This window comes from Benincasa hispida, chromosome 5 (genome assembly GCF_027475165.1).
Source record: "Benincasa hispida cultivar pf3 chromosome 5, pf3_genome.v1.1, whole genome shotgun sequence".
NCBI classification, from domain to species: domain Eukaryota; kingdom Viridiplantae; phylum Streptophyta; class Magnoliopsida; order Cucurbitales; family Cucurbitaceae; genus Benincasa; species Benincasa hispida.
Window position 1 is genome coordinate 56,973,135 of NC_143482.1, and position 13,325 is coordinate 56,986,459.

General features: G+C 33.2%; 1 protein-coding gene across 1 annotated transcript; it reads left to right on the top strand.

Annotated features, from left to right (window-relative positions):
• The first annotated feature begins 3,759 nt into the window (after window positions 1-3,759).
• Window positions 3,760-13,195, top strand: LOC120077647 (flocculation protein (DUF1296)). Its single transcript, XM_039031600.2, has 11 exons — window positions 3,760-4,334; window positions 5,741-5,784; window positions 6,160-6,265; window positions 6,528-6,657; window positions 6,779-7,140; window positions 7,236-7,415; window positions 8,517-8,919; window positions 9,455-9,755; window positions 9,969-10,127; window positions 10,680-11,168; window positions 12,297-13,195. The coding sequence occupies exons 1-11, from the start codon at window positions 4,172-4,174 to the stop codon at window positions 12,594-12,596; spliced, it is 2,637 nt and encodes an 878-aa protein (XP_038887528.1). The 5' UTR covers window positions 3,760-4,171; the 3' UTR covers window positions 12,597-13,195.
• Window positions 13,196-13,325: the final 130 nt, after the last annotated feature.

Genomic DNA, 13,325 nt, shown 5'->3' on the forward strand with positions numbered 1-13,325 from the left:
ATTCTCATGCAATACATTTGACTTGCTACATAGAATTCCTCAAAGTTGACTTAAGCATCGAAACCTGTGTGGCTGGCACCACACTGGTATGCAGTTTCCTTTTTGGTTTTGCAAGATGATCTCTTTCCCTAAATTACAAATTCATAGTTGTTGTCATGTGGAGGTTAGATAATTAGACCAATTTTTGACATCAACAAGTATAATTATTATTTGAAAGTAATCAATTCAACCAGCAATTTTTTTTTCTTTTAATTTTTTTTAAGGATCAAATTTGATATTTTGAAAGCTTGTAGATTAAAATGGAATGCTTCTAAATGTTAGGGAACCAAAATAAATTTCAGACATTTTGACCTCATTTTGTAACTATTAGATCTTTTATTGTTGATTTTAAAAAATCGTGCTTGTTTTCCTCCTCCTTTTTCTTTCCATGAATTTCACATTTTTTTAATTAAACTTTAATTGAATTTCATACAACAAAAACAAGTTCTTGAAAATAAGTTGTTTTTTTAATATATATATATATATATATATATATATATATAGTTTTCAAATTTTGATTTATATTTGAATCCATTTCGAAAAAATAGTCAACAAAATAAATTAAGTAATAGTTGAAAAATCAGTGTTTATTGAGCTTGATTTAGAAAATGAAAAATAAAAACTTAAATATTTATCAAACATGTTTCTATATTTTAAAATATTTGTCTTGATATTTTTTTTATATGAAATTTAAATTTAATTCTCTCAAACCTTTTATTGCCTTGAAAGGCTACCCTAATAGATATGTTGTATTATATGTTTGATTGGCTTGTTATAATAGGTTGTACTTGCTTCAAGACAAATCACCTTATGATGGAAATTTTGATTAATCATATTTCCCACTTAGATGAAAAATGTCCATTTTTATTTTTGTTAATTTTATTTATAAATAAACCAAATAACTGAGGAAGAAAATTGACAAATATAACTTTGTAAAGTCAGATATAAGATTCCACAATTATAAAATCCATTACCAATTCTCTTTTTCTTAAAAAAGAAAACAGTGAGAAATAACATTAATTATGCTATTTATTTTTAAATTAGCTTTATAGAAAAATTGAAAATGGTCTCATAATATGATTAGCAAATGATTAAGGTAATGTTTTGAACTCAATTGTTTCAAGATTAAGATGAAATCATCTTTTTTAAGAAATGGTTGAAATTCACTGATCAATGATAATTATCATGCATCCTCATTTTTCAAAAATATGACTTTTGAAAATCGCATAATCTTTTTATAGAAAAGAACGAGATGAGCTGTACATACGTTGTCTTCATCATCATGTATTGTGTGTATGTTAATATGTCTACACGTTGTTATCATGCATATATACAATATGCATATGCATGTGTGACAACAATCTCATATGTATAGATTACTATACAAAATATTAAACGTCCAACAAGATCACCTTGTATATGAATAGGGCAAAATATTGCAATGGCTTGAATAAGATGACTACCTACCAAATTTAATGATAGTATTAATTATTTAACATAATTGATCATAATTTTAAGACAAATATTATGGTGAAAAACTAGGACATATCTTATAGTTCTTTGTTATATTTGCATGAGTATGTTGTACTCATTAAAAAAAAAAAAAAAAAAAAAAAAAAAAAGTAAAATGATATTTGTCACGTATCATACATATCATGATAGTCGGATTGACTTGTGTGTATCTTAGTTATTAAATTTTAGGTAGATGATCATCGTGATTTGAATTAACTTTTTTTTATTATTTACATTTCATTTTTTTTTTCTTTTTCTTCTAAGTACCCTGAATTTGTCATGTAGAAAAGAAAAACTATGTTAAACTGTTCATAAATAATATACTTATTAACTGGGTAATCATCGCAAAAAAAATTAGAAAATATTGCATTTATGTACATAGACCTAGTTTTCATATTCATAAATATAAAATCGGTTAAAATAACTAAGATAAATGTTGAGTCAAATATAATGGGTTAGAGGTACATGTTTAATTTTTTAAAAGAAAAATAAATGCATGAATACATGTGGGCCTAAAAGATTAGGATAATTCAAGTTTAACCTGATACAACAACATTTACTATCGACTTAAATATAGTTCAATTAATTAAAACATTATAAATGTCAACTAAAAGTCAATGATGTTTGAATCTCCCTAACGCTTATCGAATCTAAATTATTGTTGTCAACAAATAAAATAAAACAAAACAAAAACCCTTCAACTATTAATTAATAGGTTAAAAATTTTATTTTCTCGCACTCCATGGTTGGACTAAAAAAATAAAACTATAAAAATAACAATGACACATTTTATTACATCCCTTATTCCCATCCCCATATTGTTTATTCTTCTTCTTTTTCCCCGTCTTTTTAAGATTTGAATGGTGTTCGTTGAAAAATATATTAATTCAAATTAAAATTTGAAAATTCCCAAAAGATAATTAAAATAACAACGATATCTTAAATAATATATATATATATATATAATAGTCCAATTTGAACGATAAGATAGAAAATATAAGACAGACAAGACATCCATCAAATGTCGAGAGAGATTTAACTCTTTGACCCACTAAGATAAGCTCGCTATATTTACGTAAATGTTCGGACATATAATATATCTCTAATTCACCTCTATAATTGACGTTCCCATTTATGGGTGGAAGTCAATTTGATTTTATTGAGTTTGGGAGTAGTCAAGAACCAAAATGAACTATCAATTTTATAAACAAGGGAATCAAACTGATGTATAATAAAAGATAAAATCAACGAAACAATTTTTATTTGATTTGGTTTATTGTCAATTTGATCTCGGTTTTGAGCATCCTCTTTTTATCTTCCAATTTTTCATTTGTATTTGTATTTTTGTTTTCTGTTTTTTCTTTAGAAATTGGAATTAAACATTTTTGTTTTTTCTATTGATTTTTTTTCTAAATTATAAACAAACGTGCACTCTAACAATGAAGAAAAACTAATGAATTGATTTTATTTGGTTCAATTTATTATCAATTTGGTTCTCAAATTTTTGGTATTTTCTTTTTTCTTCTAAATTTTTAGTTTTATTTTCACTTTTGTTTTGAATTAGTTATTTTGCTAATTTTAAATTAAAATTGGGTCTATTTTCTTTTTTTCTATAGATCGAAATTTGATATTTTTATTTTTTTATTAGCACATTTTTAAATAAAAAACATGCAAATGTCATAATAATTTGTCTTTTTTTTCTCTCTCTAAACAACAAATATATATGCACCATAATAATTAAAATACTAAAAGATACCCAAGGTAGAGTTCACTTTAAGGGTGTATATATATACTTGGTTCATTATGTTTTGAATGACTTTTAAAATAAAAAATTGATCCGAGCCAATACTTTCTAGTTTTCTCCAAATAAAAATCAATATGTCCAATTATATACCAAAAATCAAACCAAATTATTGGATCAGGTTGGATTTCAATTTTTTCTTGCACTTCTGATACTTGCGCCAATTTGGTTCGATGGTAAAAAATAATTTTTTATTCTCTCTAAATATAAATTAAAATATCTAATTTTATACTAAAAATTCGAACCAAACGAATGGATCAATTTAGTTTTTCGTTTTTTTTTTCCACTCCCACTCTCAATAAGGTAATAAAATATTTAAATAAAAGTAATTAAATTAAACCTAGGTATAATTTCCAATCCAGCCGGACAGCATATCCATAAAGACATCTCATGTAATTTTCTTTCCCATATTATTTTAAAAAATAAAAAAGACAAATTAAAAAAAAAAAAGAAGTGAAAAACCCAAAAAGCCCTATACTCCTCCATTACACTACTCTCTTCGTAGTACTCTCTTCTCTCTCTCTCTCTTCCCCCTTTCATTTCTTTCCCCCTTTGTTCTTTCTTCGTCTTCTTCTCAATCAAATAGATCAATTTTTTTTTTTTTTTTTTTACAAACCCCTCTCCCCTTTCTCTCTCAGCTTAGCTTTCCCCATAGCCATAGCCCCAAATCTGGTTTTTCCTTCTTTGCTTCCTGTTTTTTCCCTTTGTTTTTCTTCACTTTTACGACCCCTTTTCACCGATTACTGTTTTTCTTCCCCTTTCTCAAGTTTTTTTCTTTTTCTTCTTTCTGTATTTGGGGTTTCTTGGTTGTGAAGAAGGATGAGTGGTGGCGGGTCTACGGCTTCAATCCCCAACTGTGTCAGGAAGACGATCGAGAATATTAAGGAGATCACGGGCAATCACAGTGATGATGAGATTTATGCAATGCTTAAAGAATGTTCCATGGATCCCAATGAAACTGCTCAGAAGCTTCTTCTTCAGGGTACTTTTCTTTTTTCTTCGTTTTTGCTTCTTTTAGTGTTTTCCCCTTTTGGGTTTTCGTTGCTTTGCTTTTTGAATCGTTGTGATCCAACTTCTGGTTTACCCTTCTCTGTTTTATGGTTTTTATGGAGTTTATCCACTCCTGGTTCGTGGGGTTATTGGATTTCAGCTCCGGTCTTTTGCTTTAGTGGGAATTCGAGCTGACATTAATTCAATGTTGTGTTTTTTTCAGTTTCTTTTTTTGCTTAATTTAATGGATGAACTTCAATTGGATTAACATATCTTCTCTTGGTGGTTCTGATCCCTTCTGTTCTCATGAAAGTGGAGTTTACTTTAGAACCATTTGAGCTTCTCATTGTGTGGGATTTTTACGTTTATTAGTTTACATCATTTTTAGGAGCTTTTGGTTGTTTATGATAATGGATGGGGGATCTTGTTTTATTCTATTTCTTGCAGTTGTAATGGGTCTCTACTGGTTGCTTTCATTTTGGGTTTTTCTTTTTCTTAGCTTTCCAATTTATTGGAAACCTGAGGTTTTTCAAATAGTTACACTAGGAACAAGGTTCATGCTTTTGTTGGGTCTTGTTGGATTGTGCAAGGCTTGGCCCGATATAGCAACATTGGCGTATTGGACATAGTAAAGTTTTAGTTTTAGTTTTTTTCATCAACGAATGGTTTCTCGTGTATTTTTCTCCGCAATATTAATCAGTTATAGTGGTTTTCATCATTTATAAGGTATTTTTTTTCAATGCAAGGGAGAATACCAACAACTTGAGCATGTCACAATTCTGCCCCTAAGAATGGATAAAGTTTTTCTTCCTGTCTGTTGTTGATTACTGATGTTTCTCTAGATCTTGCATGCTTATTATTTGATGATTTTCTTATTTATCTTCATTTCATTTCAACAAGTATCCAATTATCCATTATGTCAGGATTCTCAACCATGCCATTAGGCGTTAGTACTCACGCTGGTAGGCATGTCTTGCATCTACTGATTAGTTTTCACTTTGATATCTTTGTTTCTGAACTGCTGATTTCTTAGGTTGTCATAAATTACTATAGAGTAGGTTTTAGAGAAAGCTGCTTGTGCTCTGGCCAGAAGTTTCTGTTGAATTTTATTTATCACGACACACGTACCCTAAACTATTAATTCAAACTCCTTTATTCTATGTTAGTTCTTCCCCCCATAATCATTTAACTGATTTTCAGTGGCTAATTGGATTTTAAAAGCAATAATATATTTTTTTAAAAAAAGAAACTTCTTGGTTGGCTCTTTTTGGGATTTTTCCCAGTTTTATGTTTTTTCCTATTTCCTATTTAAAAGAAAGTGGTTCTTGTTCTCCTTCCTACTTTTCTTTTGTTTGTATTTATTGAGACAATACTAACTGTGTCGATGTTGTTCTTCAGATACTTTTCATGAAGTGAAGAGCAAACGTGAGAGGAGAAAAGAGGTAACGCCTATTTCAGCATGTTGATGCCTTATGGTACCCACATTTTGTTTAGTCGATATCATCTATTGTGTCTGTGAGCCTTAGAGTTATTTGAACCCCTTGGGCTCTTTCATTATTGTTAATATCATTGTCTTCTCGGTGGAGGATCATTGAAAAGGAAGCATAAGCATTTCATCATTCGTTTTATCAAATCAAATAAATGTCTTGTTTTGTTTTGATAATATGATCATTCATCTATGAAAACACATTGTTTGAGGTTCTGTCTTATGTGTTCTATTTATTTTTGTTTGATAAGCTTTCTAACCTAAAACAATGAACTAATTCTCTACCTTCCCCCCCCCCCCCCCCAACAAACCCAAACAACTATTATTGTAGAATGCAAACAATCGAGAGTCTTCAGAGTCACGGTGGAAAACAGGCATGCAGGGAAGGGGTGGTAGAGGTGGTCGTATAAATTCTTCTCCTCGTTATATTTCTCATGGTAAGCTGTTGTAAAAGATATTTGCTTCTGCTGCATTTTGTGTGTTTATACGGTTAACACCACAATATTTCTTTTGTTCACTTATGCTATGATGTAATTAAGATACCACGAACACCCATTTAATTTCTGAATTTCTTTCTTGAAAAGCCATCAGTACTTTGTTCATATGAATTTTTCTTAGGTTTTTCAGTTTTTTCTTCACTGATTGATGAGTTCAATCTGGTAATGTTAGTTGTATTATTCGTAAACTCCTTGTGATCAGATACTGGGGGTGGTCGGAACCCTGGACCTGGAAGAGAGAATGGAGTAAATCAAGCAATTGAGAAGAGTGGCTCTTTATCCATGCCAACTTCTCAAGAGACAAAAAATAAAGAAAAAATACCAGTAACAAGGTGATTATGGTTTCAGTTTGGTTCTCAATGGTTTTAAGTTGATTGTCCTAAATTGCAATTTTACGTGTAACCTTGAGGATGAATATTTTGAACAAGTAGATGATAAAGGTGTTTTTTGCAGCTCTCCGTCTGTTGGAAATGGTGCCACAAATGTAGCTTCTGGAAATGTTGCTGAAGTAACTTCATCTTCGGCAGACATGAGTGGTAAGGGGAGTGCATTGCCTCCTATAAATGCAAACAAGAACCCAAACCGTGCGCTTGGTACACGGCCCTCAAGTGAGCAGCCCATACCGAACTCTGACAACAGCATAGTACCAATCACACTGGCATCTTCGTCATCGGCATTGAGCTCCTCATCTTCAGATCCATCCAATGAGGCACAGTTACCAGGTTCTGTGGATGCAATTAAATGTGATGGGGAAAGCTTATTGCATCCTAATGAACCTAGCACAGCTAATCTTGTGGAAAATAAATTAATTCTTGGTCAGCACAGGACTATTGGTTTTTTCTTCTACTTCTGTTGGTATCTTTTGACTTATGGTTTAACTAATCCATTTTGTTTGCATTGGCTGAAATAGAGACTTTGGAGATTAGCGACTCTCTGGCTCAGGAAAACCAACCAATTAAATCTCCAAAAATTGAGGAGAGTCTGCTCAATGAGATTTCGCCACCTTCTGTGTCGATGCAGGGCAGCTCTACCGTTAGTTTACCATCTAATCATAATAAACGTCCACAACAAGTAATTGGTTCTCATAAAGGTATGACATTAGTTTTGTATCAGTTCCTCATGTGCATGATTTGACTACTTCATGCGACAATGCTTGGAGTTCTGATGACTCTATTCCTCATAAAAAAATTGTTAACTTACAAATATAACCAGATGATAACTCATGTCTCCATTCTCTTGACTCTAAAATCCATCCACTCCCAACATCTTCTTCAAAAAAGTTGAAGAAAAGGGATAACCTTTCTTAATTGGGTCCTTTCCAAAGGCTTGTGTAATTATTCCTCATACATTGTTGTGTTGTTTGTTGTTTTTCCTTTGTATTATGATGTGTATAATGGATAAAATAATTCAGTTTTGTTGGGACTTTAACAACGTGAAAACAGGAGTCACAAACAACAATTAAAAATATATGATTACAGTTTAGAATAAACAATAATCTATAAAGAGTAGCAAAAAAAAAAAAAATCATAAAGAAAACTGAAAAGAAGCATTGGAATGAGCTACACTCCAAGCCCAAACATCCCTTCAAGGCCCATCTATCCCCTGAAACTGAAAGTGATTGTCATCAAGAAAAGAAAGAACTAAGAACACCTCAATTATGCCCTGTTATTTTTTGTTTGGAGCCAGACTAACACCAAACTTTTAGAAGATATTACCTCAAATGTCCCATGGAAATTCACCCCCTTGGGGGGGGACCAATAATGTATACTCTCATTCATATCTGAATATTCCTTGATCTCTTAATGTTCCTAACTATGAAAACTCAAAATCATTGTGGAGTATTTTCTTTTTCTTTTTCTGAAAAGGATACAAAACTTTTTAAGTACAAAATAAAAGAGATCAACTAAAAAGGAACAATAAAATTCTCTCAGTTCAAACTCAAATCTTGGATGGAATAACCATTGAAGCTTTCATTATTGGCGAGTATTACAGTGTAGTACTCGGGAAATTCATCTTATCTTTAAGATCTCAAATATATGGCATTAAGTAGTCTACTAGACCACTTGGTCGAATTCTAGGCTTTGTATACCGATGTTTGGTCCACTTGATTTTAATTTTTAATCTTTGTTTAAAAAAAAATTTAACATGTACATAATTGTGACTTCTTGTACATGGTTTACATCCATGACAGCTAGTTCTAATAAGGAATGGAAACCAAAGACGACAAGTGCAGTTGTTATCCAGCAATCGAGAACTGTCAGTGCAGCTGCTGCTGCATCCGAGGTTCCAGGTGTTACCATTGATGGCACTGAACATTTAGAGCCTGGTTCGAGGGTCCTTGATACAGAAGAAGCTACTTTAAAACTTCAGAAGAAATTGGAAGAGTTGCATGTATCAAAAAGTCAGCTTGTTATTCTTCCAAACCACATCCAGGTTTCTGAATCTGAACGATCGAAGCTAAGCTTTGGAAGTTTTGGCATTGGTTTTGGAGTTTCTGACATTGTTCCAAGCAGTCAGGAGAGTGACCAGAAACATACACCTGTTTCTGAAGCTTCAGTGGATGCAGATGAAAATGTAGAGGATGATGCTTCAAGGTTGGCAGTTACAGCTCTTAGTTTGTTTTTAACTGTATCATTGGTCGAGTATTTTTACTTCTCATATTGAACCAATTTTGTGTGTGTGTGTGTGTGGTGAGGGGGGGAAGCTATTTTAATCTGCTTCTGTGACTGCTGTTTGATGCATTTGAGAATGAAGTAGGGGTAATAAGATGTCTTTTGGCTAGAAGTCTGCTTCTGATTTCGTTTCCAGTGTCTCTTAAATGTTTTGAGAATACTTCCCTGTTTTTTATTTAGCAAGATTGTATTTCGTGGTGTAAATTCTAATTTTTATTTTTGTATTTTTTTGAACTCCTTGTCCTGGTACGCTTTTCTTCTTTTATTCTTCTATTACATTTTGTTATTTCTTATTATAAGAAAGGTTAATCATTTTGGTAGTCCGTATGTTACAATGATCCATTTCTCTCTCTATCTCTTCTTAGCAAGCTGTGGAAAGTATTTCATTATTAGAATGAAGAATGAAAAATTGGTGTAACAACCTTTTCTTTACAAAATTTACATGGTTTTGTTTCAGTTATCCAAATGTCCTGAGAAGTACTGAAGAAGTGGATTCTCCTGATCGTCCACAATCTCCCATTCGTGTGCCTGAGAATTTATCGCCCACTGGAGGTGAACTTCCATCAAGCACAATTCACGAGTACAATGACTTAAAGCAGGAGACGGTATTACCCTCCGGAGGTCACACAAACTCCATTCCTCAAACTTCTTCAAGTTACAGTTTTGGTTTAATCTCCCCTGTAGTTGGGAGTCAGATTGCAGCAGTTGAAAACTCTGATTCTCACGGCCGCGATGCTTCTCGTCTTCCCAGTTTTGTCGTAAGCACTCAACATAATGCTTTATTATATGTTGATCTCTTAAGTTTTGTATGGTTAACTTGTAACATCTTCAGTGTCTCAAAATGCTAAACATGAATCTTATTGATTTAGAGAGGCTATTTCATTCTTTTTAGTGTCATGGTGCTCGTGTCAATGAGCTTCATTGTCCTAAAAAGTTTACTGGAAATTTCATAATTGCTACTTTTCTTGTAGGTTCAACAACCTTTTGATCCTTCAAGTTACTATGCCCAGTTTTACCGATCAGGTGAGAATGATGGTCGACTTTCCCCCTTTCTTTCTCCTGGAGTTGCTGCTAAGTACAATGGCAATGTTGCATTGTTGTCTCCTTCAAGCTCTCAATCTCCTCAAGAGGTATCTACTCAGGATTTTTATTATTGTTGTTCTTACATTAAGACAAATGTTGTGGGGGGTTAATTGTTACCCTTGGACCACTATGTACTTCTTCAAGATCCTGTTGCAGTTAAATTACTAACTTTCCGGGACTTTGTTCTTTTCTGTATGCTTGTCTTGTTCTCTACTATTTAAATTACAATCGGGAGAGCTCTTGGATTTTTAAAGATCTCTTCTATAGGCCTAGTTTCATAATCTATTTGCTGTTTCAATCAATCATCTCCGGTTTAGGCAACTCTATTGGGTTGGGTATAAAGACCTCTATGTCTATCCTATAGATGGTGCTTGGTGCTTAGTTTGTCCTTCGGTTATCTCTTATACTAGATTGCTTGTAGCCATAATCTCCTGTTATTCTTATTTTGAGTTTGGCTTGTTATTTGATGCTTAAAATGATGAGGAATAAACTTATAGGTGTCTTGCTTTCATCCTAAACAAGAACAGCAATTGCAGAAATGCAAATTCCTTTATTTTGTTTTTTTGCTGGTGTTTATGCTGTTGTTTATCTGCTTGTAGGGTGTGGTTTTGACTACAGCAGGTCCAACAGCACTGTTAACTCAAGCAGCTGGGCTGATGCAGAGCTCCATAGCTGTGACTCAGCAGCCTGTCCCCGTCTTTCGACCTCCAACAGGCGTCCATATTTCTCATTATCCTCCCAACTACCTACCATATGGTCATTATTTCTCCCCCTTCTATGTTCCACCTCCTCCCATCCATCAATTTGTTGGCAATAATGCATTTCCTCAGCAACCTCAAGGAGGCAATATCTATCCAGCTCCGCCAGCAGCAACTGCTGCAGTTAAATATTCAATTCCACAATACAAGATGGGAGCCAATTCTGGTAACCCCTCTCACATTGGTGTGCCGAGTGGTTATGGCCCCTATGGCTCTTCAGCATCTGGTTATAGCCCTAGCACTGCTGCACCAGCTGGAAATACCACCGCTAACGAGGACCTTGGTGCATCACAGTTCAAGGAAAATAGTGTATACATCACTGGACCACAGGTTGGTGCTGCCCTTTGATTTTCATTCTCTTCAAATTAATAAGATAATACATAAGAATATATATAGATCATTATGCTAAAGGGTGATTGTGGGCGTGCGATTGTCACCCAAAAAAATTATCATATATGATATATGCCAAATGAGAAATGAAGCTAACCATGAAACCCGTACACTTTCAGGACCCCTCAACTTAAACAGCTGTAATTTATCACTTTTTTCAATGTTCCCTGTCATCATCATTATCACACCCTACCCCAAATTACTCTTATTGAACAAAGGACGAGCTGTAACGAAAATAGACTTCAAGTGGGCAATGGAATCTTTTTTTTTTTGATTAAGAGACAATTTAATTGATAAATGAAATATGGAGAAAAACTCTGAACACCAATAAAAAATTCCGATAAAGAACTGATTTGGGGTCTATCGTTGTCACAGCTCGTCTTAGGTTCAGTAGGGTAAATACGGAGGTGTGAGTGAATCATCCATTTGGTAATGAGGAAAAAAAAAGGCTGCAGTAGTTACAAACGTCATGGGTTATTATCTGATGAAGAACTGGAGGATAAGCCGCCTTGTTGTTTACACCAACCATCACGTCAAATTGAAAAACTGGAATCTTTACTTGATTGGTTTCTTTTACAAAAGTGGAAGATGAAGTTTCATATCAGAAATTATAATCGTGTTTGGTAGAAGGATGAAAATGAAAAAGGGAAAAGAAAGAAGTAATGTACCACTGTTTGCATGTCTTGCGTTAAAAAATCTATTAAAAAGTTGCTGATATACGATGATGAACTATATTCTCAAGTACTAACAGAGTCATAATAAACAAAGAAAAAATAACATCTTTATAAATTACATATATTTGAAAAAAGTAACATCTTTACATAATGATGATGAACTATTTTCTCAAGTACTAACAGAGTCATAATGAACAAAGAAAAAAATGACATCTTTACACATTCTTTGTAATTGAAAAAAGTATCAAAGAAACTGTTTGAAGAATATAGTTTAAGCAATAATTTGTTAAAAAGAAATATGAAATAGCCCTTACTAGCATTCTGTGTAATATCTTGAAGTTTGATGACAGACGTGCATGAACAATAATTGGATCTTTTTCCTCTTCCTATTTAGAGTGAAGGTTCAGCGGTATGGATTGGTGCGCCCGGAAGAGACATGTCGAGCTTGCCAACAAATTCATTCTACAACCTTCCACCACAGGGTCAACATGTGACCTTTACCCCAACACAGACAGGGCATGGTACATTTGCCAGTATCTATCACCCAGCACAAGCAGTAACTCCAGGAACAGTTCACCCACTTCTGCAACAGTCACAAGCCGTGGCTGGAGGAGCAGTCGATACGGTAGGACCGGGAGGTAGCATTTATCAACAACCTCAACACTCGCAGATCAATTGGCCAAGTAACTATTAGGTAACAACAAATCAGAAGTTTTTTAAAAAAATATTAATATTGGGATTTTTGGGAGAGCTCCCAGCAATTGTGGATCGAGAAAAGAGTATTATCAGGGGAAGAGTTGCTAATGACTGGAGAATGTTTTAGAGGAGCAGGAAAAGACTGATTCTACTGTTTGCTTGAAGTGAGTACATGAAAGGTGCAGCCCACCTATAACAGATATTTACCATTTTAAGTTAGTTCAAGTTCTACTAGGCATGTGCAGTTCTATTTCTTGCAGCTGGTGCTATATGGAATATCTCTCTCAATTCTTCATTTGATAAGCTTTTCGAGCGTTTCTATTGTTGAATTCTTCAAACTGAGAGAATTTGCAGTCAAAAGTGTTGAGAATCTTTTTGCATTCTTTCTTTTTTAATTTGGAGATCTTATAGGGGCTTTTGAAAGGTAAGATATAGGCTGGTGAAGAATTTTTCCTTCTTTAATTTTTCAGCTACCTTACCTGTAAAGTTATTTGATAGCAAGAAAAAAGTTGTATTCATGTAATCCCAGAAAATGTGAATTGTTTTGGTTGACTGATTTATATTTTAATACTTTAGTTCTCATCTTCCTCAATTAAACACGGACTTTATTTTTGTTTTTTTATCTTCTATTTTTATACAAATGTGATGTTCCTTCATTTCCTTCCATTTAACAACTGATTAAAAATTTGACAACTCGGGAAAAACAGAATCTTCAGAATCAATTTTC

Excerpts from the sequence above, each read along its gene's own strand:
- LOC120077647 (XM_039031600.2), top strand. The coding sequence starts at position 4,172 with ATGAGTGGTGGCGGGTCTACGGCTTCAATCCCCAACTGTGTCAGGAAG. Across the intron at positions 6,658-6,778 it reads GAAAAAATACCAGTAACAAG|CTCTCCGTCTGTTGGAAATG; the intron begins GTGATTATGGTT and ends TGTTTTTTGCAG. Across the intron at positions 8,920-9,454 it reads GTAGAGGATGATGCTTCAAG|TTATCCAAATGTCCTGAGAA; the intron begins GTTGGCAGTTAC and ends GTTTTGTTTCAG.